Here is a 19,272-nt window from a genome sequence, read left to right as displayed (position 1 = left end):
GAACAGGTTAGTGAACTCAGCCCCAGGACCAGCTGGATGAGGGGACTGGGGCTTCAGTGTGTTAGTAGAACAGGTTAGTGAACTCAGGACCAGCTGGATGAGGGGACTGAGGCTTCAGTGTGTTAGTAGAACAGGTTAGTGAACTCAGGACCAGCTGGATGAGGGGACTGGGGCTTCAGTGTGTTAGTAGAACAGGTTAGTGAACTCAGGACCAGCTGGATGAGGGGACTGAGGCTTCAGTGTGTTAGTAGAACAGGTTAGTGAACTCAGGACCAGCTGGATGAGGGGACTGGGGCTTCAGTGTGTTAGTAGAACAGGTTAGTGAACCCAGGACCAGCTGGATGAGGGGACTGAGGCTTCAGTGTGTTAGTAGAACAGGTTAGTGAACTCAGGACCAGCTGGATGAGGGGACTGGGGCTTCAGTGTGTTAGTAGAACAGGTTAGTGAACCCAGGACCAGCTGGATGAGGGGACTGAGGCTTCAGTGTGTTAGTAGAACAGGTTAGTGAACTCAGGACCAGCTGGATGAGGGGACTGAGGCTTCAGTGTGTTAGTAGAACAGGTTAGTGAACTCAGGACCAGCTGGATGAGGGGACTCTTCTTTGCTCAGCTCTTGGCATTGCAGGGCTTGGTAATGATATGAGAAGGGGGTCACTGTATTTTAGATGTTTCCAAAACTGAATTGCTCTATTTGTTTGTTTTTATTACCTAATTCTGCCCTGCAGTCAGGGTTTGTAGTTTTCCTCTGGACATGTAGGAGAATCTGGATGGGGTTTGACTGAGGAGAATCTTACAGTGAGGGTTTGAACAGGTTCTTAGAACTCTGCATGCAGGGTTTGTAGTTTTCTCTGGACAGGACCAGAACTGGAGGGTTTGAGTCAGGGACTGAGGCTTGCAGTTTGTAGTTTTCCTCTGGACATGTAGGAGACAGGTTAGTGAACTCAGGACCAGCTGGATGCAGGGTTTGTACCTCTGGACATGTAGGAGAATCTTACAGAACTCTGTGCAGGGTTTGTAGTTTTCCTCTGGAGAACAGGGTTTGTGAACCTCTGGACATGGAGAATCTTACAGAACTCTGCATGCAGGGTTTGTAGTTTTCCTCTGGACATGTAGGAGAATCTTACAGAACTCAGTGTGTTTTCCTCTGGACATGTAGAAATCTTATGTGTAGGAGAATCAGGTCTGCATGAACCTCTGGACATGTAGGAGAATCTTACAGAACTCTGCATGCAGGGGACCTCTGACATGTAGGAGAATCTTACAGAACTCTGCATGCAGGGTTTGTAGTTTTCCTCTGGACATGTAGGAGAATCTAGTCTGAATGCAGGGTTTGTAGTTTTCAGGAGAATCTTACAGAACTCTGGCAGGGTTTGTAGTTTTCCTCTGGACATGTAGGAGAATCTTACAGAACTCTGAATGCAGGGTAGTTTTCCTCTGGACATGTAGGAGAATCTTACAGAACTCTGCATGCAGGGTTTGTAGTTTTCCTCTGGACATGTAGGAGAATCTTTGAACTCTGCATGCAGGGTTTGTAGTTTTCCTCTGGACATGTAGAATCTTAGAATGCAGGGTTTGTAGTGAACTTACAGAACTCTGAATGCAGGGTTTGTAGTTTTCCTCTGGACATGTTAGAATCTTACAGAACTCTGAATGCAGGGTTTGTAGTTTTCCTCTGGACATGTAGGAGAACTCTGAATGCAGGGTTTGTAGTTTTCTCTGGACTCTGCATGCAGGGTTTGTAGTTTTCCTCTGGACATGTAGGAGAATCTGTATTTTAGAACTCTGAATGCAGGGTTTGTAGTTTTCCTCTGGACATGTAGGAGAATCTTACAGAACTCTGCATGCAGGGTTTGTAGTTTTCCTCTGGACATGTAGGAGAATCTTACAGAACTCTGCATGCAGGGTTTGTAGTTTTCCTCTGGACATGTAGGAGAATCTTACAGAACTCTGCATGCAGGGTTTGTAGTTTTCCTCTGGACATGTAGGAGAATCTTACAGAACTCTGCATGCAGGGTTTGTAGTTTTCCTCTGGACATGTAGGAGAATCTTACAGAACTCTGCATGCAGGGTTTGTAGTTTTCCTCTGGACATGTAGGAGAATCTTACAGAACTCTGCATGCAGGGTTTGTAGTTTTCCTCTGGACATGTAGGAGAATCTTACAGAACTCTGCATGCAGGGTTTGTAGTTTTCCTCTGGACATGTAGGAGAATCTTACAGAACTCTGCATGCAGGGTTTGTAGTTTTCCTCTGGACATGTAGGAGAATCTTACAGAACTCTGCATGCAGGGTTTACATGGGGTGTTTGTCCCATTTGGTGAAATGTTGATTTGCAAGGGGACCCCACACCTCGCTGCCATAAAGTGCAATTGGTTCAATGACACATTCAATTAGTTTTAGATAAATTATAATAGGTATTTCAATTTGAATGAGTTCTTAATATTTAAACCTCAGGTGTAGAATGCCTCAGTAATTGTAGTGTGTACAGTACTCTATATTTAAACCTCAGTACACTGCCTCATTAATTGGTGTTACTCTATATATTTAAACCTCAGTAATTGTAGTGTGTACAGTACTCTATATATTTAAACCTCATAATTAAACCTCAGTAATTGTAGTGTGTACAGTACTCTATATATTTAAACCTCAGTAATTGTAGTGTGTTCAGTACTCTATATATTTAAACCTCAGTAATTGTAGTGTGTGCAGTACTCTATATATTTAAACCTCAGTAATTGTAGTGTGTGCAGTACTCTATATATTTAAACCTCAGTAATTGTAGTGTGTGCAGTACTCTATATATTTAAACCTCAGTAATTGTAGTGTGCAGTCTATATATTTAAACCTCAGTAATTGTAGTGTGTACAGTACTCTATATATTTAAACCTCAGTAATTGTAAACCTCAGTAATTGTAGTGTGTACAGTACTCTATATATTTAAACCTCAGTAATTGTAGTGTGTACAGTAATTGTAGTGTGTCTATATATTTAAACCTCAGTAATTGTAGTGTGTGTACAGTACTCTATATATTTAAACCTCAGTAATTGTAGTGTGTACAGTACTCTATATATTTAAACCTCAGTAATTGTAGTGTGTACAGTACTCTATATATTTAAACCTCAGTAATTGTAGTGTGTTCAGTACTCTATATATTTAAACCTCAGTAATTGTAGTGTGTACAGTACTCTATATATTTAAACCTCAGTAATTGTAGTGTGTACAGTACTCTATATATTTAAACCTCAGTAATTGTAGTGTGTGCAGTACTCTATATATTTAAACCTCAGTAATTGTAGTGTGTACAGTACTCTATATATTTAAACCTCAGTAATTGAGATCTGGATTTAAACCTCAAAATCATTAGTGTTTAGTCTTATTTATTTAAACCTCAGTAATTTAGTGTGTACAGTACCTATATTTAAACCTCAGTAGTAGTCTGCAGTACTTATATATTTAAACCTCAGTAATTGTAGTGTGTTCAGTATCTGCTGTATTTTGTGGGGTTTATTGCCAGGGCCCAGGTTTGCATTAATTCCCTGAGATCTGGATCTTCTCTGGAAAATCATTATTTTAGTCTTTTTGGGGTTTACTGCCAGGGCCCAGGTCTGGCAGTACTGCTCTAGCAGGTCCAGGCTCTGCTGTAGGCCAGGGTCCAGGTCTGGCAGTACTGCTCTAGCAGGTCCAGGCTCTGCTGTAGGCCATGTGCTGTGGGGGTTTACTGCCAGGGCCTGTGGGTGACAGCAGGCACAGGTCATCTGCGAAAAGCAGGAATTTAACCTCTGAATTGTGGAGGAACAGAGACTCTCAGGAACAGAGACTCTCAGGAACAGAGACTCTCAGAAACAGAGACTCTCAGAAACAGAGACTCTCAGGAACATTGACCAAAGATAGAGGAAACTAGAGTTTAAAGTGTTCTGGCATGTTAAGGCGATGGAAAAATATAAAATATATTTTATCTATAGTTGTTCTGGGTCTGTGCAGATGAAGGAAAGGAGACAGGGAGAGGAGGCAAGGAGAGGACGCTCCTTGCATTATTGAGACTCACCGAAGGGAATTTTTACAGCCACCTGTCTGCATCTCTCTGTCTGCATCTCACTGTCTGCATCTCACTGTCTGCATCTCACTGTCTGCCTCTTACTGTCTGCATCTCTCTGTTGGCATCTCACTGTCTGCCTCTTACTGTCTGCATCTCTCTGTCTGCATCTCTATATCTGCATCTCACTGTCTGCATCTCTATATCTGCATCTCACTGTCTGCATCTCTCTGTCTGCATCTCACTGTCTGCATCTCTCTGTCTGCATCTCTATATCTGCATCTCACTGTCTGCATCTCTATATCTGCATCTCACTGTCTGCATCTCACTGTCTGCATCTCACTGTCTGAGATATCTGTCTGCACTCTCAGAAACTCTAGATCTGCACTCTCAGGTCAGAGATCTCAGGGTCTGCATCTCAGGAACAGAGATCTCTCACTGTCTGCATCTCTCTGTCTGCATCTCAGAAACAGCATCTCACTGTCTGTATATATCTGTCTGTATCTCAAAGTCTGCATCTACTGTTTAAATCTTCTGGCATGTTAAAGTCTGCATATAAAATCTGTCTGCATCTCACTTGTTCATCTCACTGTCAGATCTCACTGTCTGGAGATAGGGAGAGGGTATCTCACTGTCTGCATATATATGTCTGTATCTCACTGTCTGCATCTCACTGTCTGCATCTCACTGTCTGCATCTCACTGTCTGCATCTCACTGTCTGCATCTCACTGTCTGCATCTCACTGTCTGCATCTCACTGTCTGTATTCCTCTGTCTCTCACTGTCTGCATCTCATTGTCTGCATCTCACTGTCTGCATCTCACTGTCTGCATATCTCTGTCTGCATCTCACTGTCTGCATCTCACTGTCTGCATCTCACTGGCTGCATCTCACTGTCTGCATCTCTCTGTCTGCATCTCACTGTCTGCATCTCACTGTCTCTCACTGTCTGCATGTCACTGTCTGTCTCTCTCTGTCTGCATCTCACTGTCTGCATCTAACTGTCTGCATCTCTCTGTCTGCATATTTCTGTCTGCATCTTACTGTCTGCATCTCATTGTCTGCATCTCACTGTCTGCATCTCACTGTCTGCATCTCACTGTCTGTATTCCTCTGTCTCTCACTGGCTGCATCTCACTGTCTGCATCTCACTGTCTCTCTCTGTCTGCATCTCACTGGCTGCATCTCACTGTCTGCATCTCACTGTCTCTCTCTGTCTGCATCTCACTGTCTGCATCTCTCTGTCTGCATCTCTCTGTCTGCATCTCTCTGTCTCCATCTCACTGTCTGTATTCTCTGTCTGCATCTGCACTGTCTGCATCTCTCTCTGTCTCTCTCTGCATCTCTCTGTCTGCATCTCTCTGTCTGCATCTCTCTGTCTGCATCTCACTGTCTGCATCTTACTGTCTGCATCTTACTGTCTGCATCTTACTGTCTGCATCTCTCTGTCTGCATCTCTCTGTCTGCATCTCTCTGTCTGCATCTCACTGTCTGCATCTCACTGTCTGTATTCCTCTGTCTCTCAGTGGCTGCATCTCACTGTCTGCATTGCACTGTCTGCATCTCACTGCCTCTCTCTGTCTGCATCTCACTGTCTGCATCTCTCTGTCTGCATCTATCTGTCTGCATCCTACTGTATGCACCGGCTGCATCTTACTGGCTGCATCTAACTGTCTGCATCTCTCTCTGCATCTCTCTGTCTGCATCTATCTGTCTGCATCTCACTGTCTGCATTTCACTGTCTGCATCTCACTGCCTCTCTCTGTCTGCATCTCACTGTATGCATCTCTCTGTCTGCATCTCTCTGTCTCTCATCTCACTGTCTGCATCTCTCTGTCTGCATCTCACTGTCTGCATCTAACTGTCTGCATCTCAGTGTCTGTCTGCATCTCATCTGTCTGCATCTCTGTCTGTCTCACTGTCTGTATATATCTGCATCTATCGGTCTGCATCTCTCTGTCTGCACCTCTCTGTCTGCATCTCACTGTCTGTATATATCTGTCTGCATCTCACTGTCTGCAGCTCTCTGCATCTCACTGTCTGCATCTCTCTGTCTCTCTCTGTCTGCATCTCACTGTCTGTATAGATCTGTCTGCATCACTCTGTCTGCATCTCTCTCTGCATCACTCTGTCTGCATCTCAATGTCTGTATATATCTGTCTGCATATATCTGTCTGCATCTATCTGTCTGCATCTCTCTGTCTGCATCTATCTGTCTGCATCTCTCTGTCTGCATCTCTCTGTCTGCATCTATCTGTCTGCATCCTACTGTATGCACCGGCTGCATCTTACTGTCTGCATCTCACTGTCTGCATCTAACTGTCTGCATCTCAGTGTCTGCATATATCGGTCTGCACCTATCGGTCTGCATCTCTCTGTCTGCACCTCTCTGTCTGCATCTCACTGTCTGTATATATCTGTCTGCATCTCACTGTCTGCATCTCTCTGTCTGCATCTCTATCTGCATCTCTCTGTCTGCATTTATCTGTCTGCATCTCACTGTCTGCATCTCAATGTCTGTATATATCTGTCTGCATATATATGTCTGCATCTATCTGTCTGCATCTCTCTGTCTCTAACTGTCTGCATCTATCTGACTGCATCTCTCTGTCTGCATCTCTGTCTGTCTGCATCTTACTGGCTGCATCTAACTGTCTGCATCTCTCTCTGCATCACTCTGTCTGCATCTCACTGTCTCTCTCTGTCTGCATCTTACTGTCTGCATCTAACTGTCTGCATCTCTCTGTCTGCATCTCTCTGTCTGCATCTCATCTGTCTGCATCTCTGTCTGCATCTCTCTCTGTCTGCATCTCACTGTATGCATCTCTCTGTCTGCATCTCTCTGTCTCTCTCTGTCTGCATCTCACTGTCTGCATCTCTCTGTCTGCATCTCACTGTCTGCATCTAACTGTCTGCATATATCTCTCCTATCGGTCTGCATCTCTCTGTCTCTCTCTGTCTGCATCTATCTGACTGCATCTCAATCTGTCTGCATCTCTCTGTCTGCATCTATCTGTCTGCATCTCTGTCTGCATCTCTCTGTCTGTCTCTATCTGCATCTCACTGTCTGCATCTCTGTCTGCATCTCACTGTCTGTATATATCTCTAACTGCATCTGTCTGCATCTCTGTCTGCATCTATCTGTCTGCATCTCACTGTGTCTGCATGCATGTCTGCATCTCACTGTCTGTCTCTCTCTCTGCATCATCTGTCTGCACTGTCTGCATCTACTCTGTCTTACTCTCTGTCTGTATCTCACTGTCTGCATCTCTCTGTCTCTCTCTGTCTGCATCTCACTGTCTGCATCTAACTGTGTGCATATCAGTGTCTGCATCTCTCTGTCTGCATCACACTGTATGCATCTCACTGTCTGCATCTAACTGTCTGCATCTCTCTGTCTGCATCTCACTGTCTGCATTGCACTGTCTGCATCTCACTGTCTCTCTCTGTCTGCATCTCACTGTCTGCATCTCTCTGTCTCTCTCTGTCTGCATCTCACTGTCTGCATCTCACTGTCTGCATCTCTCTGTCTGCATCTCTCTGTCTCTCTCTGTCTGCATCTCACTGTCTGCATCTAACTGTCTGCATCTCTCTGTCTGCATCTCACTGTCTGCATCTAACTGTCTGCATCTCAGTGTCTGCATCTCTCTGTCTGCATCTCACTGTCTGCATCTCACTGTCTGCATCTCTCTGTCTGCATCTCACTGTCTGCATCTCACTGTCTGCATCTCTCTGTCTGCATCACTCTGTCTGCATCTCACTGTCTGCATCTCTATGTCTGCATCCCACTGTCTGCATCTCTATCTGCATCACTGTCTGTATATATCTGTCTGCATCTCACTGTCTGCATCTCACTGTCTGCATCTCTCTGTCTGTATATATCTGTCTGCATCTCACTGTCTGCATCTCACTGTCTGCATCTCACTGTCTGAAAACATGTACATCTGTCTGTACCTCTCTCTCTCTCTCTCTGTCTCATCTCTCTCTGCTCTCTCTGTCTGTATATATCTGTCTCTCACTGTCTCTCTCTCTCTGCATCTCTCTCTCTGTCTCTCTCTGTCTCTCTCTCTCTCTCTCTGTCTCTCTCTCTGTCTCTCTCTCTCTCTCTCTCTCCCTCTCTCTCTCTCTCTCTCTCTCTCTCCATCTCACTGTCTGAAAACATGTACATCTGCACGTCTCTCTCTCTCTCTCTGTCTCTCTCTCTCTCTCTCTCTCTCTCTCTCTCTCTGTCTCTCTCTCTCTCTCTCTCTCTCTCTCTGTCTCTCTCTCTCTCTCTGTCTCTCTCTCTCTCTCTCTCTCTGTCTCTCTCTCTCTCTCTCCATCTCACTGTCTGAAAACATGTACATCTGCACGTCTCTCTGTCTCTCTGTCTCCATCCTGTGTGGTGTGTGTTGATGAATGTGGTTTAGTTGAGTCATCACTGACACACTGAAATCACTTCACATTCAGATAAACAGACGTCGACATGTGGACCACATGTTTGTGTCCCAAATGGAGCCCTTTCCCTATATAGTGCACTACTTTTGTAGTGCCATAGTGTTCTGGTCTAAAGTAGTGCACTATATAAGGAATAGGGTGCCATAGGGCTCTGGTCTAAAGTAGTGCACTATATAAGGAATAGTGTGCTATTTGGGACACAGTTTCACACTTCCTGCTTCCTGCTCTCCAGCAGCCGACAGCAACAGAAGCTACAACACGGTCGCCTTCAGCAGCTGAAAGTTGCAGATAGAACAGCCATGAATAGATCTGACACCTTTCAGTCAGTGATTTACGTCTGTTCTATATTATACATTTCTACCTGAATGCCCATACACCGACACCGCAGCTACAGTACAGCACGTACTCACCTTCTGCAATGTACTACTACTGAATATTGCAGATAGAAATGTCATGAATAGAGCTGAAGTGTCAGAGAGTTATGTTCTATATTATACATTTCTATCTGCATGCCCTGAATCACGGCTACTGTGTTCATGCAGTGATAGAGCTGACCACTCTATGTTTCTCAGTTGGTAGAATATTGTGCATTTCAGCACCAGGATAGTGAGTTTCTGCTGGGGCCACCAATACAACATAACGGTATATTCTCACAGCCATAAGTTGCTTTGGATAAAAGCATTTTTTGCTAAAAGACATTATGTTGTTGTTATTATTATATTATTCCATGTCAGAGAGGAATGTGCGTTCTATGTAATATATTTCTATGTGTTCGTAACGTTGAGGCCTAGTGATCATCTCTTCTACAGGTTCGAAAAGAGAGTGAGATGTTAATCACTGTAGCCCTAGGAAGGGTATAGACTGCCCTCTGCTGGACCTGTTGGAGAACTGTTCAATTACTGCTTCCTGAAGGGGCATTCCGGACACAAATGCACCCTGGGATGTGTAGTTGTTGAAGAGTTAGAGGGACATTATGATATTAGTGATGATTCTCTCTCTGTCTCTCATTACTTTCCTACATAACAGGTCCTGCTGTCACTTTGACCCCAGGCAACAACGTAACTGAACCTACGGTTACCGGCAACAACGTAACTGAACCTACGGTTACCGGCAACAACGTAACTGAACCTACGGTTACCGGCAACAACGTAACTGAACCTACAGTTACCGGCAACAACGTAACTGAACCTACAGTTACCGGCAACAACGTAACTGAACCTACGGTTACCGGCAACAACGTAACTGAACCTACAGTTACCGGCAACAACGTAACAAGCGACCTAACAGGGCCAGGAGAGATGACAACCCCCACAGCTACACACAACACCAGTATCACTATGACTACCTCTGTCACCCAGCTAATCAACTCCAATACACACCGATCAGTCAACACAGAGGCGGGACCAAAGGGGTCAGAGGTCAACAGCTCCACGGACAGTCCAATCAGAGTCCCATCCACGGCCCAATCAGGATCCACCTATCCACCCAAGGTCCAATCAAATCAGCCCACTCCATGGAGCGTCCGATCCGATGGTGGGCAGAGGAACGAGTCTGAAGCAGAGACCTCCAGCTTTGGTCAGGGAGGCCCAGTGTCCACTACGCTAACCCCAGAGAAGAGCACCCTGGCTGGGGAGAAGGAAGACCACACCCTGGGGACCTCCACCACCTCCACCTCCACTCCCTCCCATGGGGAGACAGGTAGGACCACAGCCAGAGATGGTTGGTTTTTGTATTGGCTTCTTGTCGTTCTATTTGGTAGACCACTTTTAAACAGAAAACCTGAATATATCATGATTTACATACCGATGATTATTCCTGTCAGGTCCCAGTCAGAGGTACGTGGTGGTGTGGGTGCTGCTTCCTGTCCTGGCTCTGCTGCTCGTGGTAGGGTTCCTCTACAGACGGTATATTACCCAGAAGAGGTGAGTGTGTTTCCTGTCCTGGCTCTGCTGCTCGTGGTAGGGTTCCTCTACAGACGGTATATTATCCAGAAGAGGTGGGTGCTGCTTCCTGTCCTGGCTCTGCTGCTCGTGGTAGGGTTCCTCTACAGACGGTATATTATCCAGAAGAGGTGGGTGCTGCTTCCTGTCCTGGCTCTGCTGCTCGTGGTAGGGTTCCTCTACAGACGGTATATTATCCAGAAGAGGTGAGTGTGTTTCCTGTCCTGGCTCTGCTGCTCGTGGTAGGGTTCCTCTACAGACGGTATATTATCCAGAAGAGGTGAGTGTGTTTCCTGTCCTGGCTCTGCTGCTCGTGGTAGGGTTCCTCTACAGACGGTATATTATCCAGAAGAGGTGAGTGTGTTTCCTGTCCTGACTCTGCTGCTCGTGGTAGGGTTCCTCTACAGACGGTATATTATCCAGAAGAGGTGAGTGTGTTTCCTGTCCTGACTCTGCTGCTCGTGGTAGGGTTCCTCTACAGACGGTATATTATCCAGAAGAGGTGAGTGTGTTTCCTGTCCTGACTCTGCTGCTCGTGGTAGGGTTCCTCTACAGACGGTATATTATCCAGAAGAGGTGAGTGTGTTTCCTGTCCTGGCTCTGCTGCTCGTGGTAGGGTTCCTCTACAGACGGTATATTATCCAGAAGAGGTGAGTGTGTTTCCTGTCCTGGCTCTGCTGCTCGTGGTAGGGTTCCTCTACAGACGGTATATTATCCAGAAGAGGTGAGTGTGTTTCCTGTCCTGGCTCTGCTGCTCGTGGTAGGGTTCCTCTACAGACGGTATATTATCCAGAAGAGGTGAGTGTGTTTCCTGTCCTGGCTCTGCTGCTCGTGGTAGGGTTCCTCTACAGACGGTATATTATCCAGAAGAGGTGAGTGTGTTTCCTGTCCTGGCTCTGCTGCTCGTGGTAGGGTTCCTCTACAGACGGTATATTATCCAGAAGAGGTGAGTGTGTTTCCTGTCCTGGCTCTGCTGCTCGTGGTAGGGTTCCTCTACAGACGGTATATTATCCAGAAGAGGTGAGTGTGTTTCCTGTCCTGGCTCTGCTGCTCGTGGTAGGGTTCCTCTACAGACGGTATATTATCCAGAAGAGGTGAGTGTGTTTCCTGTCCTGGCTCTGCTGCTCGTGGTAGGGTTCCTCTACAGACGGTATATTATCCAGAAGAGGTGAGTGTGTTTCCTGTCCTGGCTCTGCTGCTCGTGGTAGGGTTCCTCTACAGACGGTATATTATCCAGAAGAGGTGAGTGTGTTTCCTGTCCTGGCTCTGCTGCTCGTGGTAGGGTTCCTCTACAGACGGTATATTATCCAGAAGAGGTGAGTGTGTTTCCTGTCCTGGCTCTGCTGCTCGTGGTAGGGTTCCTCTACAGACGGTATATTATCCAGAAGAGGTGAGTGTGTTTCCTGTCCTGGCTCTGCTGCTCGTGGTAGGGTTCCTCTACAGACGGTATATTATCCAGAAGAGGTGAGTGTGTTTCCTGTCCTGGCTCTGCTGCTCGTGGTAGGGTTCCTCTACAGACGGTATATTATCCAGAAGAGGTGAGTGTGTTTCCTATCCTGGCTCTGCTGCTCGTGGTAGGGTTCCTCTACAGACGGTATATTATCCAGAAGAGGTGAGTGTGTTTCCTGTCCTGGCTCTGCTGCTCCATTTATTTTTATTTGTTCACATCAATTAATCTCTCTTTTCTACCTGCCTTTCAATCTGCCTCTTTCTCTCTCCTCCTCCCTCCCCTCTCTCCTCCTCCCTCCCCTCTCTCCCTCTCTCCCTCTCTCCTCATCCCTCCCCTCCCTCTCTCCTCCTCCCTCCCCTCTCTCCTCTCCCTCCCTCTCTTCCCTCCCTCCCTCTCTCCTCCTCCCTCCCCTCTTCCCCCTCTCACTCCCTCTCTCCTCATCCCTCCCCTCCCTCTCTCCCCTCCCCCCCTCTCTCCCCTCCCTCCCTCTCTCCTCCTCCCTCCCCACTCTCTCCCACTCTATCCTTCTCTGCTCTCTCTCCCCCCTCTCCCCCTCTCCCCCCTCTCTCCCCTCCCTCCCTCTCTCTCTCCTCCCTCCCCACTCTCTCCCTCTCTATCCTTCTCTGCTATCTCTCCCCCTCTCCCCTCCCTCCCTCTCTCCCCTCCCTCCCTCTCTCTCCTCCTCCCTCCCCACTCTCTCCCTCTCTATCCTTCTCTGCTATCTCTCCCCCTCTCCCCTCCCCCTCCCTCTCTCCCCTCCCTCCCTCTCTCCTCCCTCCCCCTCCCTCTCTCCCTCTCCCTCCCTCTCTCCCTCTCTATCCTTCTCTGCTCTCTCTCCCCCTCTCCCCCTCTCCCCTCCCTCCCTCTCTGCCCTCCCCCCCTCCCTCCCTCTCCTCCTCCCTCCCCTCTCCTCCCCCTCCCCACTCTCTCCCGCTCTATCCTTCTCTGCTCTCTCTCCCCCCTCTCCCCTCTCCCCTCTCTCCCCCCTCCCTCCCTCTCTCCTCCTCCCTCCCTCCCTCTCTCCCCCCTCTCCCCCTCTCCCCTATCTCCCCTCCCTCCCTCTCTCCCCTCCCTCCCTCTCTCCCCCCCCCCTCTCCCCCTCTCCCCTCCCTCCCTCTCTCCTCCTCCCTCCCCACTCTCTCCCGCTCTATCCTTCTCTGCTCTCCCCCCCTCCCTCTCTCCCTCCCTCCCTCTCTCCTCCTCCCCTCCGCTCCCCTCTCTCCCCCTCCCCATCGCCTCCCCTCTCTCCCCCTCACCCTTCCCCTTCTTCCCCCTCCACTCTCTCCCTCCCCCTCTCTCTCTCTCTCCAGGATGGACCTCCCTCCCCCCTTCAAGCCTCCTCCCCCTCCAGTGAAGTATTCCTCTTTGAGAGCTCATGACGTCCCCATGACCGACATTCTCACCTGAAGGGGGCGCTGTTGTATTTGTTTTATGGTTAAATGAAACCCTCCATTGGTCCTCATTCATTTTATAGTGATACTTAATGCGCGTCCTCTGCTGTCAGAAATATAAATGAGCCTTTTACTGTAATACATTTTCTGTGCCAATGCTGTGTGTTTAATGGTGCCCCTTTACAAAGCTGGACTTTGAAGCCTTTTCTTCTGTCACCTTCTGGAGACACCTGAAACCCCACCTCGTTAAGGAATACCTAGGATAGGATAAAGTCATCCTTCTCACCCCCCCCCCCCCCCCCCCCCCTTAAAAGACTTAGATGCACTATTGTAAAGTGGCTGTTCCACTGGATGTCATAAGGTGAAAGCACCAATTTGTAAGTCGCTCTGGATAAGAGCGTCTGCTAAATGACTTAAATGAAATGTAAATGTAATGTTGCTATGCGTTTTTGGTTTTCAATTAGCTTTTACCAAATATTTTTGTTACAGAAATGTCTTTATGGTTAAACTTTGGTGTGAATTAAGGAAACCAAAATATTCTTTATTACATTTGTAAATGTTATATTTTCTTTTACCAGATATATTTGATGAAATAATTAAGATTGCAATTGAATGTATCCAATCTGTTTAAATAAAGATCTTAAACATACTCGTGAAGTTTTGAATCAAATTTATTCACACCATGACTGTTAATAGGTCATGTACTATACCAGCACACAAACATTCTGGAAAACAGAGAGAGAGAGTTCCCACTCCAGAACAGAACCGTGACATTCTCTCCTCTGAACTAGAGCGAGTTCCCATCCCACTCCGGAACAGAACCGTGACATTCTCTCCTCTGAACTAGAGAGAGTTCCCATCCCTCCGGACTCATTCTCTCCTCTGAACTAGAACAGAACCGTGACATTCTCTCCTCTGAACTAGAGCGAGTTCCCATCCCACTCCGGAACAGAACCGTGACATTCTCTCCTCTGAACTAGAGAGAGTTCCCATCCCACTCCGGAACAGAACCGTGACATTCTCTCCTCTGAACTAGAGCGAGTTCCCATCCCACTCCGGAACAGAACCGTGACATTCTCTCCTCTGAACTAGAGAGAGTTCCCATCCCACTCCGGAACAGAACCGTGACATTCTCTCCTCTGAACTAGAGAGAGTTCCCATCCCACTCCGGAACAGAACCGTGACATTCTCTCCTCTGAACTAGAGCGAGTTCCCATCCCACTCCGGAACAGAACCGTGACATTCTCTCCTCTGAACTAGAGATCCCACTCGGAACAGAACCGTGACATTCCCCTCTGATCCCATCTCCGGAACAGAACCGTGACATTCTCTCCTCTGAACTAGAGATCCCACTCCGGAACAGTTCCCATCCCACTCCGGAACAGAACCGTGACATTCTCTCCTCTGAACTAGAGAGAGTTCCCATCCCACTCCGGAACAGAACCGTGACATTCTCTCCTCTGAACTAGAGAGAGTTCCCATCCCACTCCGGAACAGAACCGTGACATTCTCTCCTCTGAACTAGAGAGAGTTCCCATCCCACTCTGGAACAGAACCGTGACATTCTCTCCTCTGAACTAGATAGTAAGGTCAATGAGAGGCAATATGTCTAACAGAACACAATCTAACTCAACAGTCCTCCAAGCCTCTGAGGACCAACCTGGCACACAGAGCTGTTCTACTGTGACAGTGTGTTAGCCCAGTGTTTCTGAAACCTAGACTTTAACTCAGGAAGCTAAGGCAAATCTTCAGATTTCAGGCTAGGTTACTCATCACATGAGCGTGCTTTACTGAACAATATGTCTGTCTGCCTGCCTGTCTGCTTGTCTGTCTGTCTGGCTTGCACTTCAACAACAAAGGTCTCTGATGTTCACATTCACCACAGTGTTACACAAGGCTCTAATGTCCACAGTAACCACAGTGTTGCAAATATTCATCAAACCCATTGATGAAACAGGAAAGAAAACCACAAACCACAGCTGTCCATCCGGCCATCTGGTGTGAGTCTGAGACCACCTACACATCTCTACATTCCCCTCTGTAGACATCGTCGTAGACACTGCTATGTTGACTGGTGTAGAACCACCTACATGCCTCTACGCTAAGTTGAACCATACAGGGTTCAAAGAGCTCATCTCAGACAGAGTTAGAGCTCATCTCAGACAGAGTTAGAGCTCATCTCAGACAGAGTTAGAGCTCATCTCAGACAGAGTTAGAGCTCATCTCAGACAGACTTAGAGCTCATCTCAGAGTTAGAGCTCATCTCAGACAGAGTTAGAGCTCATCTCAGAGTTAGAGCTCATCTCAGAGTTAGAGCTCATCTCAGACAGAGTTAGAGCTCATCTCAGACAGAGTTAGAGCTCATCTCAGACAGAGTTAGAGCTCATCTCAGAGTTAGAGCTCATCTCAGACAGAGTTAGAGCTCATCTCAGACAGAGTTAGAGCTCATCTCAGACAGAGTTAGAGCTCATCTCAGACAGAGTTAGAGGTCATCTCAGACAGAGTTAGAGGTCATCTCAGACAGAGTTAGAGCTCATCTCAGACAGAGTTAGAGCTCATCTCTGACAGAGTTAGAGCTCATCTCAGACAGAGTTAGAGCTCACCTCAGACAGAGTTAGAACACATCTCAGAGTTAGAGCTCATCTCAGACAGAGTTGGAGCTCATCTCAGATAGAGTTGGAGCTCATCTCAGATAGAGTTAGAGCTCATCTCAGACAGAGTTAGAGCTCAGAGTTAGAGCTCAGAGTTAGAGCTCAGAGTTAGAGCTCAGAGTTAGAGCTCATCTCAGACAGAGTTAGAGCTCATCTCAGACAGAGTTAGAGCTCATCTCAGAGTTAGAGCTCATCTCAGACAGAGTTAGAGCTCATCTCAGACAGAGTTAGAGCTCATCTCAAACAGCTCTCTAGAACTACTAAAGGAAAGTCCTTATTTCCTGCGTGTGAGTGTGACTCTAATTGCTGGCCATGTTGTAACTGTGTGTTTAGTATCCCCCACGACTACAGGCGCTGGGGACCCGCCCCACACAGCTCTGAGAGGCTACACTGAACACCAAACACTAACCCACGACTACAGACGCCGGGGACCCACCCCACACAGCTCTGAGAGACTACACTGAACACCAAACACTAACCCACGACTACAGGCGCTGGGGACCCGCCCCACACAGCTCTGAGAGGCTACACTGAACACCAAACACTAACCCACGACTACAGACGCCGGGGACCCACCCCACACAGCTCTGAGAGACTACACTGAACACTGAACACTAACCCACGACTACAGACGCCGGGGACCCGCCCCACACAGCTCTGAGAGACTACACTGAACACTGAACACTAACCCACGACTACAGACGCCGGGGACCCGCCCCACACAGCTCTGAGAGACTACACTGAACACTGAACACTAACCCACGACTACAGGCGCTGGGGACCCGCCCCACACAGCTCTGAGAGACTACACTGAACACCAAACACTAACCCACGACTACAGGCGCTGGGGACCCGCCCCACACAGCTCTGAGAGACTACACTGAACACTGAACACTAACCCACGACTACAGACGCCGGGGACCCACCCCACACAGCTCTGAGAGGCTACACCGAACACTAACCCACGACTACAGACACTGGGGACCCGCCCCACACAGCTCTGAGAGACTACACTGAACACTGAACACTAACCCACGACTACAGACGCCGGGGACCCACCCCACACAGCTCTGAGAGGCTACACTGAACACCAAACACTAACCCACGACTACAGACGCCGGGGACCCGCCCCACACAGCTCTGAGAGGCTACACCAAACACTAACCCACGACTACAGACACCGGGGACCTGCCCCACACAGCTCTGAGAGGCTACACCAAACACTAACCCACGACTACAGACGCCGGGGACCCGCCCCACACAGCTCTGAGAGGCTACACCAAACACTAACCCACGACTACAGACACTGGGGACCTGCCCCACACAGCTCTGAGAGGCTACACCAAACACTAACCCACGACTACAGACGCCGGGGACCCGCCCCACACAGCTCTGAGAGGCTACACTGAACACCAAACACTAACCCACGACTACAGACGCCGGGGACCCGCCCCACACAGCTCTGAGAGACTACACTGAACACCAAACACTAACCCACGACTACAGACGCCGGGGACCTGCCCCACACAGCTCTGAGAGGCTACACCGAACACTAACCCACGACTACAGACACTGGGGACCCTCCCCACACAGCTCTGAGAGACTACACTGAACACTGAACACTAACCCACGACTACAGACGCCGGGGACCCACCCCACACAGCTCTGAGAGGCTACACTGAACACCAAACACTAACCCACGACTACAGACGCCGGGGACCCGCCCCACACAGCTCTGAGAGGCTACACAAACACTAACTGACTACAGACACCGGGGACCTGCCCCACACAGCTCTGAGAGGCTACACCAAACACTAACCCACGACTACAGACGCCGGGGACCCGCCCCACAGCTCTGAGAGGCTACACTGAACACCAAACACTAACCCACGACTACAGACGCCGGGGACCCACCCCACACAGCTCTGAGAGGCTACACTGAACACCAAACACTAACCCACGACTACAGACGCCGGGGACCTGCCCCACACAGCTCTGAGAGCTACACTGAACACTGAACACTAACCCACGACTACAGACGCGGGGACCCACCCCACACAGCTCTGAGAGGCTACACTGAACACCAAACACTAACCCACGACTACAGACGCCGGGGACCCGCCCACACAGCTCTGAGAGGCTACACCAAACACTAACCCACGACTACAGACACTGGGGACCTGCCCCACACAGCTCTGAAGGCTACACCAAACACTAACCCACGACTACAGACGCCGGGACCTGCCCCACACAGCTCTGAGAGGCTACACTGAACACCAAACACTAACCCACGACTACAGACGCCGGGACCCGCCCCACACAGCTCTGAGAGGCTACACCAAACAGTAACCCATGACTACAGACGCTGGGGCCCTGCCCCACACAGCTCTGAGAGGCTACACCGAACACCGAACACTAACCCACGACTACAGACACTGGGACCCGCCCCACACAGCTCTGAGAGGCTACACTGAACACCAAACACTAACCCACGACTACAGACGCCGGGGACCCGCCCCACACAGCTCTGAGAGGCTACACCAAACAGTAACCCACGACTACAGACACTGGGGACCTGCCCCACACAGCTCTGAGAGGCTACACCGAACACCAAACACTAACCCACGACTACAGACGCCGGGGACCCGCCCCACACAGCTCTGAGAGGCTACACTGAACACTAACCCTACGACTACAGACGCCGGGGACCCGCCCACACAGCTCTGAGAGGCTACACCAAACACTTATCCACGACTACAGGCGCTGGGGACCTGCCCACACAGCTCTGAGAGACTACACTGAACACTGAACACTAACCCACGACTACAGACACCGGGGACCCACCCCACACAGCTCTGAGAGGCTACACTGAACACCAAACACTAACCCACGACTACAGACGCTGGGGACCCGCCCACACAGCTCTGAGAGGCTACACCCACCAAACACTAACCCACGACTACAGACGCCGGGGACCCGCCCCACACAGCTCTGAGAGGCTACACCGAACACCAAACACTAACCCACGACTACAGACGCCGGGGACCCGCCCCACACAGCTCTGAGAGGCTACACCGAACACTAACCCACGACTACAGATGCCGGGGACCTGCCCCACACAGCTCTGAACTACACCAAACACTAACCCACGACTACAGACGCCGGGACCCACCCCACACAGCTCTGAGAGGCTACACCAAACACTAACCCACGACTACAGACGCCGGGGACCCGCCCCACACAGCTCTGAGAGGCTACACCAAACACTAACCCACGACTACAGACGCCGGGGACCTGCCCCACACAGCTCTGAGAGGCTACACTGAACACCAAACACTAACCCACGACTACAGACACTGGGGACCCGCCCCA

At 49.0% G+C, this 19,272-nt stretch overlaps 1 protein-coding gene across 2 annotated transcripts in view; it reads left to right on the top strand.

The window, feature by feature from the left end:
- si:ch1073-15f19.2 (mucin-5AC) overlaps positions 1-13,898 on the top strand; it is a 23,816-nt gene extending 9,918 nt beyond the window's left edge. The window contains exons 4-6 of one of the 2 annotated variants that reach the window (XM_065005006.1): positions 9,495-10,166; positions 10,291-10,352; positions 13,169-13,898. In XM_065005006.1, the coding sequence (XP_064861078.1) occupies positions 9,495-10,166; positions 10,291-10,352; positions 13,169-13,237 (803 nt within the window). In that variant the 3' untranslated portion in view covers positions 13,238-13,898. Of the gene's footprint in view, positions 1-9,494; positions 10,167-10,290; positions 10,391-13,168 lie in introns of both variants that reach the window. The other variant, XM_065005004.1, reaches the window with a different exon arrangement.
- The last annotated feature ends 5,374 nt before the right edge of the window (positions 13,899-19,272 follow it).

This window comes from Oncorhynchus nerka, linkage group LG19, assembly GCF_034236695.1.
Source record: "Oncorhynchus nerka isolate Pitt River linkage group LG19, Oner_Uvic_2.0, whole genome shotgun sequence".
NCBI lineage: Eukaryota > Metazoa > Chordata > Actinopteri > Salmoniformes > Salmonidae > Oncorhynchus > Oncorhynchus nerka.
The sequence above is the reverse complement of the archived record's forward strand: the minus strand, read 5'-3'. Positions and strand labels throughout refer to the sequence as shown.